Source organism: Molothrus ater, chromosome 3 (genome assembly GCF_012460135.2).
Source record: "Molothrus ater isolate BHLD 08-10-18 breed brown headed cowbird chromosome 3, BPBGC_Mater_1.1, whole genome shotgun sequence".
NCBI classification, from domain to species: domain Eukaryota; kingdom Metazoa; phylum Chordata; class Aves; order Passeriformes; family Icteridae; genus Molothrus; species Molothrus ater.
Genome location: NC_050480.2, coordinates 103,110,387 through 103,126,953, shown reverse-complemented (window position 1 = coordinate 103,126,953; position 16,567 = coordinate 103,110,387). Strand labels below are relative to the sequence as shown.

General features: G+C 41.1%; 1 protein-coding gene across 2 annotated transcripts; it reads left to right on the top strand.

Annotated features, from left to right (window-relative positions):
• Window positions 1-3,238: 3,238 nt before the first annotated feature.
• Window positions 3,239-9,474, top strand: NDUFAF4 (NADH:ubiquinone oxidoreductase complex assembly factor 4). Of its 2 annotated transcripts, none has more exons than XM_036380174.2 (3): window positions 3,239-3,381; window positions 3,998-4,095; window positions 6,244-9,474. In XM_036380174.2, exons 1-3 carry the CDS (start codon window positions 3,255-3,257, stop codon window positions 6,556-6,558), a joined length of 540 nt encoding a protein of 179 aa, XP_036236067.1. In that variant the 5' UTR covers window positions 3,239-3,254; the 3' UTR covers window positions 6,559-9,474. The 2 variants fall into 2 exon arrangements, with proteins under 2 accessions (XP_036236067.1, XP_036236068.2); XM_036380175.2 differs by lacking the exon at window positions 3,239-3,381 and adding an exon at window positions 3,447-3,534 and having other exon boundaries at window positions 4,002-4,095.
• Window positions 9,475-16,567: the final 7,093 nt, after the last annotated feature.

The following is a 16,567-nucleotide window of genomic DNA, read 5'->3' as shown; positions in this document are numbered from 1 at the left end:
GATACTTCAGAAGCCAGTAAAAGATGGATCAGTTGAAACCGGTAACAGAGAAATAATCTGAATTAGGTAACAGAACAACCAAAAATCACTGAAAGGTGAATGTGACCCATCAGTAAATCCATCTCTCTTGAGTTCATCTTTACAAAGTGCAGGACAGTCATTTTTACTTGGCTCATAATCAATTCTTGCTAATGCTATGTTCTCTGGTTCTGCCTAACACTGATGAGATAAGGAACAAAAGGATCAATGCTTTCATTGTGTTTGCTGCTAAACCAGTAATCAGGATAGAGGACTCAATTCCCTGAATCCTAATGGTACATGAATTTGCTCAAGTATCCATTTAGACTGACATCAATTATGAACAAACAACAACAGAAAGATGAGAATAGGAAAACAGTTTCAGAGGTAGAAAATGTGGACAGAATCAAACGTAAACCTGTGCTGCTCCTGTATGAGGGCATTCCTCATTTTCCTCTGTGGCCGACTGCTGTGCCATCCCCAGACCTCAAATCACAAAGCAAACCTCACCTGCCTCCTCTCCAAAATTCTCCAGCTGGGCACCTTTTACATAAAAAGACTCTTATTTCACTGAGATTACCTGCCCATCTGGACTCACATTCTCAGAAGATTCCTGATCTTCTGAGTAGTAAAGACAGCAAAGAAACTTTAGTAGTACCACACAGTAACACAAGTTAGCGACAGACATTCCTTTTCTCCCTTCTCTAAAGGGAATTTTCAATAGGTCAATCAGATTTTTCATGCTAGTTAAATACAAAAATTAATTTTTAATTTTCCACTCAGCTACAGAACTAATGAAAAAAAATACACACAACATATAATCAAAACTGAGATGGAAATCAAAAAAGATTCAAAGAATAGTCACAAATGTACTTTTTACTTCCCAGGTATCCAGTAGCTTTAGAAATTTCTCTCTTAAGAGATATGGAAGGATTACAAGGAGATCTAGTGTGGCAGCCTATGGCAGACAAATATCATGAGGGTTTGCAGTATTTTTCTCTGAAACAGGCTGCTATGAGAACCTGTAGAGAACAGGTGTGTATGAATCCAGCTGGATAGTCTCTGTTCTTCTCATGGGCTGTTTTGTTATTTTTGAATTCCCTGGAAAAATTCAGACTCCTCGTTGAAGAAAAATGCATCCCATTTGAAACTCTATCTAAGCTGAGTACACATACATTCATTTTTTAATCATCTCACTTGCAGATGCTCTATATGGAAAAAAAATCCAACCTCTTGCTTACTGATATTTAATATCAACATGGTCAAATTGGTAAAATACCAAATTGATAAAATACCAAATTGTATTAAAAATATTGTTTTCAATTTCAGTTCTTCTGCTTGCTACAGTCTAAGAAAGATTCTTCAGAATAAAAACCTTGGACTTTTGATGCATCTTTATACATGAAAAGAACAGCCTTGTGCCATCCTCAGTCGTAGGAAATGACAGGCAGAGCATGACATCACTTTTAACTGACTCCTTTCTGGTGAATTTATTTTGCTGTCAGTACATATTACAGCAGTATTAATCACATTCAGGCTTTACAAAGACAGAAGCCCTGTGCTGAGTTTGATTCCACAAGCTGGGAGCTCTTAGCTTTTGAAGGAGAAACTTTATTTCAAATTTGCCACAATAGCTGATCTGCAGACGGATCAGTAAGAATACAAATCTAAAGTACCTATGAAGGTCTACAACCACCAAAGGCATCCATGTGGATTTCTCCATTACAGCCACACCACACAGACTCACCACTTACAAAAGTATCAAATCCTGGACTCAAGAACACAGGTATAGGCAGCAAGTAATTGACTATAGATATTGAATTAAACTTATCATCAGTCTGACTTCAGCACATTTTAACAGCTTCCTATTATCACTGTATCACTGGTCTCCTTAACTCACTCACATGCAATGTCTAAAATAAGACAGGGTCAGTAAGCTTATTACCAGAGAGCAAAAACATGTTTCTATTCTCCTACAGACTGTGAGAGTCTGTAAAATAAACAGGTGGAGAAACTGCATCTTCCTGATTCCCAAAGAGAGCAGAAATCCAGCACACACCATGTTTATGCTGCCTTGTTTCTGCTGCCTTTCAAAATCCATTTGGCTTCTCTCTAAGGAAAACACAGCCATTCACTAATCCAGCATTAAAGCACACTGTAGCCTTGACAACTATCATATCATAATTATTATTACTAAACTATGCTACTAGTAGGAGACCAAGTTCTGAAACCCTAGGTTCCCAGCTAAAAAAAAAAAAAAAAAAGCAGCACAAGAAGTCTGGTATTTTCTCTGTCCTTCATTAACACTCCCACTCCAGGTGACTTTATTACTTCATTCAGGCAACTACTACCATGAAGTAGCTAGTGGCCCAGAAGGCACTAAGACTCTGCAAACAGCACACACACAATTTAAAGCCATAAGGGAATTACTTATTGGCTAATTCACACAGCAGCTGGAATGAACGAGTCATTAATCTCTATTGGTAAGACACCTTATCAGTCGTGGCTGAAGAAAGTAGTCAACCATCAGGCTTTATTGCTTTTTTGCATCAGGCCAGTAGCTCTTACTCCTTCTGCCTTCCTTTCTCCGAGGATTCTGTATCTTTTCACACTTGAATCTATGAACTGCTGATTCTATCTCAATTTCGATTCTGTCGACAAATTAATCTTTATTATCATGCACGGCTTAAGGCCTTTTCAATATTTTCTCACAAGTAGTTTTTGCAATTTTTGCAAAGTCAGAAGAAAGGTTATTTGGCTGAGCTGAAAAAAAGAGGGTCTGCGCCCTGAAAGCATTGTGCAGGCTACAAATTCTCAGCAGCACTGGGGAATTGTCCCTCGCCGCTTATTTTTCGACTCGCCGGTAAATAAGCAGCCCCAGCCACGACATGACGTGTCCGGGGGCTCATCACGCCCGGCTGAGAAGGAAACTCTGGGGCAGCCCGTGGCTTCGGGAGCATTCCCGGCGGGACCCGCCCGATCCGGGGCTCCGCTCACGCACGCCTTTAGAAAAGCCTCGGCAGCGCCGAGGGCAAGGAGGGAGCGCCGCCGGGGCTCCGTGAAGTGCCAAGCGAACCGCGCTGTCCGTGTTCTCGTTCACTCGTTTATTTGTTCGTTTATTTGTTTGTTTGTTTGCCTGCCCGCGGTACTCGGTTCATTTCCTTCCGGTGCATCTCCGGCGCGGCACACCGCCCCTGCCCGGCCTGCCCCGTGCGCAGGCGCGGCCCGCGGCGGCGATGGGCGGGCGGGTGACCCGCGTGTTCCGGAATTTCAATGTGGAGAACCGGGCCAGCCGCGAGATCAGCAAGGAGAAGCCCACGCCGGCGCCGCGGCACCGCACCGCCCGGCTGGACGCCATGGCCGGTGAGTGAGCGCCGGCACCGCCCGCCCGCCGGCTCCCGGAGCGGCACCGGTGACATTGAGAGCGGCGCGGGGCGCGCGGGGCATGCCGGGAGCCGCGGCGGCGGTGGCGATGGGGCGGCTGTGGGGGACCGGGGCGATTACAGCGGCAGCAGCGTGAGGGAGGCTGGTGGAGGTGGCCTGGTGGGCTGGGAGATGGGGGCGGTTGCTGGGACGGCTGGGGGGGACGGTCGGTCGGTGGAGGTGGCTGGTGGGGACAGGACCTGGGGACAGTTGATGGCGCGGGTGGTTCTGGGACAGCTGGAGGAGGCGGTGGGATCGGTGGTGGCAGGGATGGTGGCACGGAGCGGTGGCTGAGCAGCACCGAGCGTGTGGGTACTGTGTCCCGCCGTGCTGTGACAGGTGACAGGCCCAGCCCCACCTTGTGAAGCCGTGTCGCTGAGGTCAGGGCTGTGAGAGGAACACCTTCCCCAGAAGGCAGGTGCATTTGCGGGAGCTATGCCTGCCGCTGGGGAAGAACTAACAAAAAGGAAACTATTTGAGTCAGATCAATCTTTATCAATCTTTCCTCCTTTTTTTTTTTTTTTCTCCCTTCCCTTCTTCTTCTCACTGCCTTTAGATAGCCCAGAGATAAAAGAAGAAGTTCTCAGAAAGGACGATAGGTTCCTCACTTTGCTTAAAGACGTTTATGTCGAGTCCAGAGATCCACCGGTGCGGGTGAGTGCATCTCTGTACCAGCCATACCAGTATCAGCTTTGTGGCCTTCAAACTCAGCACAAAGTCTAGGTCAAGAAAAATGCTCTTTGTGCATAAAAGCTACCTTTTTTCAGTAGCTAAAAGTGGTGTTTTTATTACTCTTCTATACATCAATAGCACTGAGTGTGTCTGACCCCAGGTTTTGAATGTGTGACAAATCGTAATTATTATGCAAGTTCTAAATGCTGACAGAGTCTTCCTTTTTAACATTGTGTTGTTCTTATATTGTTTTTCACCTAAATTCCTATTTCTGCTTCCTGTGAGACAGGATACTTCTTAAGCCTTTTGCAAAGATAAAATAGTTTGCCAGAGATCATTTGTGGAGTTGTTAGAAAAGACTGGGACTGTTGAGGGAGCAGGGATGTGGTTGAGGACAAAGATGTTTACTCTTTAATGAAGTCTTTAACTCCATTAAATGTTATACAGTGCAGAGACTCTTTTTATCCAGTTAATGGAAGCGCCTTAGGTTTTTTCTACATAATCTTGTGGGTTGTATGGTCATCATTTCCTTATTGCCACTGGCTGCAATCTTTTACTTGAAAGGCAAAGCACACTCCTTTGTAAAATGCAGACTGGGGTTCAGTATCTTCTTTTCCATCATATTGTGCTGTGGCTTGTGTGTTTTACCTGTTTCATTATAGGACCACTTTATTCCAGCTGCTTTATTCAGCAGTAAATTTTTTTATAGTCATTTAGCAAAATCCCTAAGTCTCTCTAATTTCCCACTTATATGGTATTCAAGTCTAAAAATATTTTAAATGCAAATAGATTTCCTCAGTCTTTACGTGAAATTTTCAAGAAATCTCTATCCTTAATGTCCATCACAGAGGTTAAGACTCTAATCTTGAAGTGCTGAAGGTCTAATTTCAGTATCTTTCAATATTCATGTATAAACCTGTCAGGAGAGATTTGAGAAAAAGCCAAAGTGGAACAGATCTTTGCTTGATTCCATGCCTACTCTGAGTTTGCTGCCACAGACTTGCCCTTGTGCTGTGTCTGCTTGCAGCTCTTAGAGCACAACTGAAGTGTAATCACAGAGACTTGTGGGCAGAGCAATACAAAAGCTTTCTCCCATGCCTGATGTTATCCTGTTGACTTTGTGCATTGTGTACATGATGTGTACACACCTCTGTGTGTGTTTGGGGTGTCTGCCTGTGGTAAGTGGAAAAGCACCAGCTTGGGAGCCCTGAAGTGGCAGAGTCCCAGAGAGAGATGATCTAATTAAGAGTTGAAAAATCATTCATTATCCAAGCACAGTTTTAGCAAAAAGTAGAAGACATGGAGTACAGGCCAGACATTCCTTGTAGCTCAGAAACAGACACAGAGGTGCTATAGTATCCACATCAGTTTTCTCAGCATCTGAGTTAATACAGAGTGCCTGTGTAATAATCAGTGGTTGTGGGCTCTGATTACTATATAAATACTTCTAAATTTAAGATAAGATTAATTGTGTCTTTTTTTTTCAGTGTGATTCACTGATTAAATGTTAATAAAAGGAAATATGAGGAAGTGAGAGCTGTTTTGGAGATTACTTGGAAATATGAAGGGACTTTAGAGAAGACACTGTGTGTCTACACGTTGCAGTAGTCATGGCAATTAAACTCCATATGATGCTGCAAAATAGCAGGAAAGCTTGTTCTCTAGACAGAGCAAAAGAAGGAATTTCTTTTAGTAGGAAAAGTAAAATTTGAAAACAAAAGGAAGGGGAGAGAGACTACATGAAAAAAGTTTTCCAGTGGTATCAGAAGGATACCGATTTGTTGTATGACATTTTTGTCCCTTCCAATGAATCAGTACCAAATATTGGCATATCTGGATTTACATTTGCCTACCAGAATCTGTAGTTTGCCTTGTATGAAGGGCTGCCAAGCCAATACAACACTTAGAGTGCAGTGAATAGGAGCTTTTCAGCATTTGGTTGGGAGCTGACACTCTATGTAGAATGGCTGTGGAAGAAGCTAGGCTGGCTAAGCTTTTTTTAAAAAATGGGGAAAGCTAACAGGAAAAGCTAAACAGAAAAAATATTTAGGAAAGCAGCTTAGCTGCTTACAGTATGCATAGTAAACAGAATTGCTGTTGAGCTCTTTTTGTTTTCCTTCCCTCAATTAGGTAAAAGATGGAGGTGGTGAACATCTTCCAAGTAAACAGGAGGAAAAGAGACTTACAAAATTAGGCCACTTGGAAGGTCTAGATGTTAAGAAAGTTCCCAAAGGCAAAATTTCCCTTGTGGAGGCTCTGACACTTCTTAATAATCATAAACTTCAACCTCAAATATGGACTGCAGAGAAAATAGCAGCAGAATACAGTCTGGAACTGAAGGAGGTCAACTCTCTTCTGGAATTCTTCATTCCTTTCGCTGTGCAGGAATTTCCAAAAGAAAGCAAAAAAGCTATAACAAGCCATAAACCAAAAAAGTTAACATAAAAATATTTGCCAAAACCTTTTGTGATCTCACTCGTGTCTTCATTTTACTGTCAAGTATATTCCATGTCTGAAAATTCAGTCGAAACATGTCATCCAGCAAGGCTACTTCCTCATGCCAGTGAGATGTATTCAAGCAATTCCATTCTGCATTGGATGGCTTCAGTGAAGTGCAGCAACTACAGTTTGTAAACCAGAATATGACTAATTCATGATATGACAGCATGTCACACAGTTCTGACTACCCCATTCAAATGTTATGAACTCAGTTAAAGCATTTTACCTTAAGAGATTGCCTTTCTCAGCAGAGACTTCCTGGCCTGCAGCTCAAGAGGTGCTCTGTGAGCGTTGGCTCTGTAATTTCATGTTGCACTGCTCTTTCAAGGAATTGCTGTCAAGGTGTGTGTATATAACAAACAGCTGTATTTCTTTTGTGTAAGAATGGAATGGTATTTATACTTTGTGAAGAAGGTTAACCACAAGGAAAATTCAGTTGTGTCAAATATAAAATAAAAAGAAAGTGAACAGCAAGAAGGCCTCTTTCTGGTGCTGGAACAGCAATGGTTCATATGTAACTCCTCTTATACTCTATTCTCATTTAGCTTAAATGCCTGCACCTCTCCAGGTGCTGTTAGTCAGGGAATTTGTAGTGATGGTCTTCTGGCATAAGTGTCTTGCAGCAGCCCATGGCATCTGCTGTATGAGGAGCAATGCTTCATATTAATAGGTAGCAAGGACATACAACTGGATGTACTAATTAGACCCACTAGGAAAACTTCTGTGAATGTTTGCCCATCCTGTTACAACAGTCCTTTATCCCTGTGGAAGCCTTGTCTGATCCAAGTGTGGGGTAGATCAGGTCATGTTTACTCACAGCATGCATCTATACAGATGACATGAGGGTAACACAAACTGTGAGGTAGTGGTGGATTTTAACCCTGATACTGTGACTAGTCATGTCTGTAGGTAAGAAGTTTTGCACTGATGGTTAATCCTGTAGCAAAATGTGGTCAGATAAGCTGGGGAGATGGGGCAGCAGATAATCAGAATTGATATTTGAAAATGCATTATGGTTGCCTTCCTTTAAAAAACAAACCCAGAATCTTTAATTTTATGCCTGTCACCAAAGAAGGTGAATTTAAAGGGTATAAGTCTGTGCCAGGCTTACAATGTAACTTTCTTTTCATGAACCTTTCTGCCAAGTCTTTGATTTGGAGTCTGGTAAATGTCTTATCAAGAAAATAATCAGCTTTGTTATTTCACAGCAAGATTCCTTCACCTTCTTTGAGTTGGAACACAGTATCTCCAGTACAGTTTGCCACAGTGTATTTGAAGGTTATGTTTGATTCATTTCTGAAGTACATAACGCTGTACAATAGTGGAAGATGTCACTACGTGCATTGTATAAAAATTCAAAATTGTTAGTTGTAGGATATGTGGCTTATTATTTATCCTCTAATACAATGGGATACAGAGCTGCACTTTGAAACTCATGCATCTGAGGTATGCACCACATTAAGATTGCTTTGCACAAAATACTGTTTTATAAAATGTTATAATGTAATATTGTAGGTAACACAATGTAATATTTAAGGTAACACTCAGAAAACAGCTGTGGAATGCATTTGGTACAGATACTGTTGATATTGAAGATGCTGCAATTTCCTGTAAAATGAATTTTATTATGGATTGAAGTTGATTAAAAACAACTACAACCAGCACCAGACAACAGTTTAACCATGCCCTTTGACCACCTTGATATGTATTTTGTCTGTGTTCATGAAAAGTCTTGTGATGTGGCTGCACCATCACAGTGCTCTGTTTCACTTCATGGTACACTACTGTGTTGCTTACACCCTCCAGGAGCAGGCTTGTACTTTGGGATGTTTGGTGTCATCACATTCAGTGCCCCAGCCATACCTTCAGGACAAAATCCTATCCACAACTGTGATGATTGCAAAGCTGTGCCCTGTTTCTGTGCAGCCAGGATCTCTTCCTCAGAATATATTATCCACAGTGGGAAAGTAGATGTCCCACAGCAGAGTTGGTGTAGGGATCCCAGCTCCCTGCAAGCAGGTGAACTTGTGGCCCAGAAGGCTTCTCTGGAGCAGGGTAGTTCTCTGGCAAAGTGTGTTCACCCCAGGAAAATTGGATGCAATGCAATTTGTCAGCAAGGGTTCTTCTGCTGGTCACCTGCCCCACCTGCTGGGCAGTGTCAAACCACTATTACAAGGGTATTGCCAATGGTACAGGATCATGTAAAAATCTGTACCATTATCTATTCAAATCATCTGAGGTGTGAATGTTTAGCTTTCACTGTGTCTTCCAACATGGGGCATGTCAGTTCCCCAAAGCTCACAAGAGCCAGGAGCATGGATCTTTATTCTGGTGGGAAAGCCTGATGAAGCTCTGCAACACTACAATCTTGTCCCATGTAGGATACTGACCACAGCATGTGTGTGTGCCTACAGTGATCCAGTATGTGTTTGAAGGTAATGCTGTCTTTTAGGGTTGATGTATGGAACAAGACTATTTCCACTGTTGCATCTTTTCTACAACTACTTCTATCCTTTCTTCCAGTTTCAAGGGACATTTTACACATCAGTTATCTTGCCTGGTTACTAGTTTCTAGTTGGAAGAATAATGGTATTTTCTCTACACTTGAAACATGGTTTTGTCTGTGTCCCTTTATGTCTATATCCCTTTCCTGTTTGGCTGTCAGCTTAAGAAATAGGTGTTCTTCAAGCAACTGTTTTTTGAAGAGGTAATTATGGGGATTTTTTGGGAACATGCAGTTCAGTTTTCAGGTACTTCTGTGTGAAGAATTTTTCATGTCTCATTGCCATGCATATTGTGAAACAAATTTAGTTAAGGTGGTTATGGCCACCATGCAGAAACATTACATTTGGTAGAGAACAACCTGTCTCACTCAGACTGCTTTGTTATTATGGAATTAATGCAATGTGTTGCAAGTACTTTGTGATCCTGTAACGGATTTGTTTCATTTCTAGTGTGGCACATGGCTGACAAACTTCTTACATGTGACATTATTCTACCAGTCCTTCAAACATCACTGAATAAACCCCAGACCACTTTGAGCACCAATGCAGAGTGAATACACAGGAGCAGGCTGAGCCTCATTTGATAATGAGGGTTACATTCCTGGTGAGTCATAAAATTGACTGTCTTCAAGGGAGTTCCAGCAGGTATACTGGAATTCCTGGCTTGAATTTTTTTAAAGAAAATTTCTTTAGGGGTAGTCAAATACCTATTTTACCTGGGTTTTCTTGGACATACTCCTCTTTCTGTGCTCTTGTTCTATCTATAAGTCTATTCCCAGCCTTCTGCAGCCAGTCTTTGCTGCTACAAAAACTTCATGCAGTTGCATTCTTTCTCTGTTCTAGATCACATGCAAATGTTGATTGTATTCTGCCCTTTCAGTAACAACTGTTTTATTTCTGCAGAGCTCTCTTGCTTTCTGAGAGTAGCACATCTGCTGAGATAAAGATGAAAAGACTGAGCATATTTTGCACTGCAGAACTTATGAATAGGACAGGTTTTCAAAAGGAATTTAGCTTTGACATCTTCAAAAGCTACTCTGTAGGGATATGTGAACCTAGTAAGTAATCTGTCTCACCATATATGTATTAATTGTAGCTTGGTTCCTGCAGACTGATGGCAAGATAGCAAGGTTGGAGCTGTGAGGCAGGAGTGAGTTTTAACTCTGCTCCCCATGCAGTTTAGTAAGAGGGACCTTCTGTACAAAATGTGAATTTTCTGTAGCCTCCCAGCACAGGGAACTTGTCTTTTAAGCTGCCTTTTTTGCTCAAGGAGAAAAGAAGAGCGTATGTGTGATATGTGTATTAAACTTACAAAATGGAACATCTTATTTCTGTATTGGATAATCAAATCAAAGCTCAAGTAGTCGTACAACAGGATCAAAATGCAAAACTTAAAAAAGGGTGACTGTCTCGCTTTGTTACATGTGAGCATCATGCTTGCATGTTTGAGATTGCATGAAGCTTCACATTTCACAGCTCTTTCTGAAGCCCCTTTATACAGGAGTTTCCTGGCTCTTAATCAGGTGGTGCCACTGTTGAACTGACAGGGCAGGCATGACCAGAGCAGGGGAGCTTCAGGTGCAAACAGATTTTGGTACTTGAGACTGTAGCAAATTGTACACCAACTGATGTGGTACTTGCAAGCAAATCACCCTTTTGGTGCTTGTTATTAAATCTCTTTCCAGCAATCTACAAGTCTGATGAATTCTGTTAACCTTTCACAATTTAGGTACTGCTGTGTTGTTACCAGAGCTAAATTTTTTCTCCTGAAAAAAGCCACAAATCCCATGGATTAAATTCTCTTAGAAACTTAACATTGGTTTTCTTGGTCTGAAACAGAGACTTAGATGTACACAGCAGCAGTGGTAACAGCAGCACATCTCCTGTATCATGCTGGAGGGAGAGCACTGTGGTGCTCTTGTGCCTCTGCAAGGTGGGGTGGGATTTGATGTGTCTGCCACCAGGAAAAGAATTTTTTAAAAAAGTCTGCCAAGATGGTTCTTTTGTGACTGTTGTGCAAAATCTCCTTTCAGTGTGGGTTACTTCAACTGCAGAAGCTGGTTTTAGGTGAGATGTTTTGGCTTCCTGAGAGGAGTAGTACTGCACTGCCCTGGAGGGAAGCATGTGTGGCCAGACAGACCACACAGATATCTCCTATAAGGATTCTTCACACGGGAATTGAAAATGCATGAGTGGCATGAAGCCACTGTTTTTAGTAAGCTGAGGGAAATGATGGTGTGGTTGCATCAATCTCTACTTTTTCAAAAGTCATTCAGTGGCACCCACACCTGGAAGCTGGGATCACAGAGGGACTGAGGAATCCCACTGCTGAGTGGGATGAGCTGCATGTGGTGCTGGTGAAAGCTAGAGTCTGTCCTGCCAGGGCTGCTGGAACTGGAAGCCTGAGTGTAAAGTCACAACTGGAAGCTCTACTTACACAGAGCTAGGGGTCTGAGAAAGGACAACAGATAGCACTGGTAACTTAGGTGCACTGGGAGTGCAGAGCTGGTTTTAATTGCCTGTGTTGGCAGAGGGAAAAGAGATAAAAAGGGAGTCTCTTTGAGACATTTTCTCTGACCTAAAGTATGTCCTTTTGTTAACTGCACAGGGCTTTGCTCCAAAAAAATATCAACACAGTTCATGACTGAACTTCAGCAACGTGTGGAGTGTGAAATAGAGGCAGAGCAACGAAGCAGGGGCAGAGCACAGTAAGCCTGGACAGTTAGATCCTTGTTCAGCTGCCATATGTACAGCAGTTGTGCATTGCATGTCACCCTTCACTGCCCTCTCTCCCAGCCTCTGGGGTTCACAGTACAACACTGTGGCCTAAAGGATGCCACAGGCTTGATAGCTAGGTGTCCCCTTGTAAAGTGGGGTTGTGGATTTCCATCCCTCTTAAGGCCAAGCAGAAATGGAATGTTAATAGAGCCTATCTTAGCAGTTTCCATGCCCCCTAAAAGCTGGAACCTGTGCCTCTCAATTGCATAATTCCTCCACTCCATGAATTTTCTTCATGAGAACCAAACATAGCAGGGCTCAAGTCCCTGTTGGTGGGCTCAGGTGGGGCAGTGGTAGGGGCTACAGCCTGGTGGGAGGGGGAAGGGGCTCACTGCTGCTCAGGGAGGGAAGCCTTCTTCCTTACCACCCCACCCCCTTCCCAGTGCTACAGCCCACCACAGCACACCTCCTCTCTTTTTGCTAGCTCAGGCAATTGTCAGACCACTTGATGGACCACTTTAATTCACTAACATGGCAGAAAACAAAGCAAAAGAGATATTTTTGTAACTGAGAAGAAGAAAGTCTTTACCATTCTCAGCATCAGTGGCTATCCTTTGGCTGGAGCCACCATATATTCAGCTGGTATTATTGGACTTATCTACAGGGAGAAACAAGTTATTAAAATTGGGTATGTTTTTCTTGCACAAAATTTAGGGGCAAAAAGCTGAACATGCAGATGTACCAAAATGCTGCTAAAAATTTTTTGAAATGCATTATCCTACGTTATTTATTTGAAAAGCATACTGTTGAAACCTTTTTTTCTTTTTAAATTTTAAAAGCATATTTAAGTGTGGTGGTATAAGATAACATTTATTTCTAAGAACAGTTCAAACTGAAGACAAAATATTTTGTTCAGACACCTGTTTGGTTTTTTTTACAAAGTAATGAGGCTTTTTTTTTCCTTTGGTCAATCTCCAAAATAAATGCTAAGACTTGTGTTAAACAAAGTTTGTCACATTCTAGTTACTACCATTCCTACCCTTACCTAAATCCAGTCCTCCTCATACCCCTCTACTTTGCTGACTAGCATCATCTGTAGGTTTCTAGTCCTGTTTCATAGATAGGCAATAATTGTGTACATTGAGTGAGGCTGATTTACTGTCTACCTAAAGCTATAGTGAAACTGGAATAAATAGAAAGCAAGTGCATTGAATAGCAATGAATCAGTGTAAAACAGGCTACTGAAGATGTCTTCAGGAAGAAATAATGCCAGACTCTTGGCTTTGCTTCTCTGCAGAGGAGGAAAGTGGAAATAAATTTCATACTGTGTTCTGCCTTTCTCAATTAGGTGTCACCAGTTAAAGATTTCCTTTGTGGGAACAAATTCACAGCTGTCATCACTTAACAAAGATAAATTCTATCAGCTCATTTCAGCACATGCAATTCTTCAATATTAAACCCTTTTTATATTGCAAAGTTGTCATTAATGTAGCAATTTGAGAAATGGAGCCATTTTTCTTGTAACTCTCTTAATAGGTTGACATTTAATCATGGCTTCTTAACCCTTTGAAATAAATGTACTGCTGAGTACATTTTGAATAAAATTATTTGAATTCTACCATGGACACATAGCTATGATTAAAAGCAGAGAAGATGGTACTAAAAGCAAGTCTGTTCCTTCAACAGGTGGCATAAATACCTGCTTGTGATGCATACAGTCCACGACCCTATACATACATACATAATTCTCTGGCCTTCAGAAAGCAGTGAAACTGCAATGTTTGGGAGGCTAAGGAAATAGGCAGTTTTACTGACAGAGAAGTATGAGAGAGAAATCCTTGTTAGACTTCTAGGCTCAAGAATTTGTGCTACCATTGTGCTGCTGCGGAACTTGTTACAGAATTCAGCCCTTGCTACAACATTGCACTCTAGCATAACATGTTTAATGTTGCCAAAACGTGTAATTAGTTCTCAATCAAAAACAAAAGCTGAACTGAGTGTAAGCCACGCTTACTCAAATCCTCTTGAGATTGCTGCAACTTAAAACACACTGTGAAAAATGAACTGTTTCTTCTGTCTTAGCTGCTCAATACTTCTGAAAATGAAAGATGAAAACCTAAATGTAGTTAAAGTCAAAATGCAGGATATACTGATATAAATTACATAGAGCTCTTGATGTGTGCTACTACTCCTTTCTGTCTTGAATTTAACACAGGCTCTGTGACATTTTCTCTTGTTTTTAATTTTTAACAACATGAAATGCCTTTTCTAAAATCATCTTTTGTCTTTGGTGAAATGATAGCATCTCCTTCGCCTTCTCCTGCACAGATTATCTTGGCTTCCTCAAGAGAAGAGAGAGGGAAATGGTAGATAAATATTCAAATGTCAGGTTGAAGAATGTGTCATGAAGGATTTTCAAATGTTATGTCCTTTCTACACCCGGCGCTAGACATGGATACACTGTATTTTTCCAGTCTTCATCAAAGGTTTGTTTCAAATGGAAGACAGCTTGAATCTGAACTACCTTCACATTCTATTGGTGTTCAAGCTATTTTCATGATAAGAAAAAATGGTTACTTAAGAGATAAAAATCCAGTGTGCATTCCAATTGGTCAAACTGTCTCTGGAGTTTCAGGGTGGTTATCTAAAGATGCAGCTGAAAAAATGTGGCTTGAAGATGAGAAAAGAGCTTATCTGTTGTGTCCCTTCAGTAGATACATTAGACAAAAATAGAGTTTCAGGCTGTGGAGGAGATGCAGGCAGATGGTTTTGTTGCTGAATCCTTGCAAATAACCCCTCTCTGCAAATCAAACTTTTCCCCAAAGCCCTGGCAAATCTATATGTGCTGCAGGTGGCCAGAGATTTTTATAAGAACATCATTAAATTTATGCAGGGACATCTCAATGGACCTGTCTGGATCATTTGGGAAGGTAACTTACCAGGATCAGCTACTAAATGTAAACTATGATAACAAGAATAATATTTGTTTTCTCTGTTTTCTGCAAGGACGCTTCACTCCATAGCTCTGGGATAAGTTATCACACAAAACATTACTTGATTTACTGCTATGTTTTTCTCTGGTTTGCTGTTAGGAATAATATTACCTATTTTTTCTGAGGTCTGCTAGCAGCAGAGTAGGAATAAAAAATTACAGGTATGAGAAATCAATATAGACTTTTCCTAGGCATGTTTTTTTACATATGCATCTCTTGCCATGCTACCAAAATATTTCTATTTCACTTTTTAATTTTACTCAGAAAGTTGCAGATCACTAGCAGCATCTATAAGGTCTGTAATACTTTCAAAGCTTGTCCTTGTTCCATCAAGGTTACACAAAGGCAACAGGAATAAGGAGCACTGGGGTCTTACTGACCTGCAGGACCCAGGTGACAATTTTAACCATGGCTGGGCAGCTTCCAAGTCAATTGCAGGACACCATCTAGAGAGGTGGGATCTAATGGCAGGAGAAATGATCTTGGAAGAAGAACTGAGCATTTCATTTGGGAATGAGGCAGACCACTTGCTACCCCAAAACACTAGGCACTGTGTTGTAAACATTTTTTAATTCATAGAATCACAGAGTAATTTAGATTTTAATAACTGGAATAATTTATCTTGTGCAGTCATGTTTTGAATACTTCCAAACCTGTAGATTCTACAACACAGGCAACCCATTCCAGTGCTTAACTGTCTTTGTGGGAAAAGAAATTTCTGTGCAGCGGGGCAAAATTTCCTGCTGCAACTTGTGACTGTTGCCCATTGTTGTTCTGCTAGAAGACTGGAAGATGGAAGAGTTTCTCCATATTGCTTATGCCTGGCCAAATATCTTTCAGCATCACCAGAATATTAACAATTATCAGAAAGAAAGGTGGTTCCATCCGTCTGTGCTTTACTCCTTTGGTGGGAATGTCATCTTTCCAATTCCTGTTTCTACTGGGAGCTAACTCTACCACCTCATCTATAAAACATGAATAGATGGAAAAGGCACTATAATGTAGCTTAAAAGACCAAGAAATCATTCAACAGAATATAAACATACAATTTAAGGATTATTTCTGCAATAGTAACACCATCACTCTTCCTGTCAGTTTGCATGTTTTCTCTACATCTACTTAGTACCAGGCAATGCATTTGTCTCTGGAAAGCAGCAGCCAGGGCTGTGGGTGGGTGAACAAGGAAACGAGCAAAAATCCAGGCAAAACTTATCCCTGTTTTTTCTCTGTGGTTTACCAATGGAAATAATATTGCTTTATTTTATTTAATGAACAGTAATGTAGAAAAATTATACATAAGCTCACAACTGCTCCTCTTCTCTTAGCAACTCCTCTGTAGTAACATTTTCTGGTAATAAGGTTACAGGATCCACATTACAGTCTCAACACTTTCTGGAAATTGTTTCCATTTATTACATGCTTAAAAGATCCATAGTTGTTATTCATTTTCTAAGGCATCAAACTTAATGAGATATTTGGAAACAAATCTGTTACAGACTTAAGATGCCTTGATTCTATGTTTTAATGGTACTGAAAGGCATAAGTGAGGTGACGTTTTACTTTCAAGTTCTCCCACATTTTCTTAATGACACAACACAAAAATTCCACAATTTCTTAATGCCTCAGGTCTACGTCAGGCACATGAAGAAATGTGGCTGCTATTTTTTTGATCAATGCCTTAGGAGCATACACTAAATTGTTGTCATGTCACTTAAATCACTCCAGGAAGACTCTCTGATA

Coding starts and splice junctions, on each gene's coding strand:
- NDUFAF4 (XM_036380174.2), top strand. CDS start 3,255: ATGGGCGGGCGGGTGACCCGCGTGTTCCGGAATTTCAATGTGGAGAAC. Junction 3,382..3,997: donor CCGGCTGGACGCCATGGCCG/GTGAGTGAGCGC, acceptor CACTGCCTTTAG/ATAGCCCAGAGATAAAAGAA. Junction 4,096..6,243: donor CCAGAGATCCACCGGTGCGG/GTGAGTGCATCT, acceptor TCCCTCAATTAG/GTAAAAGATGGAGGTGGTGA.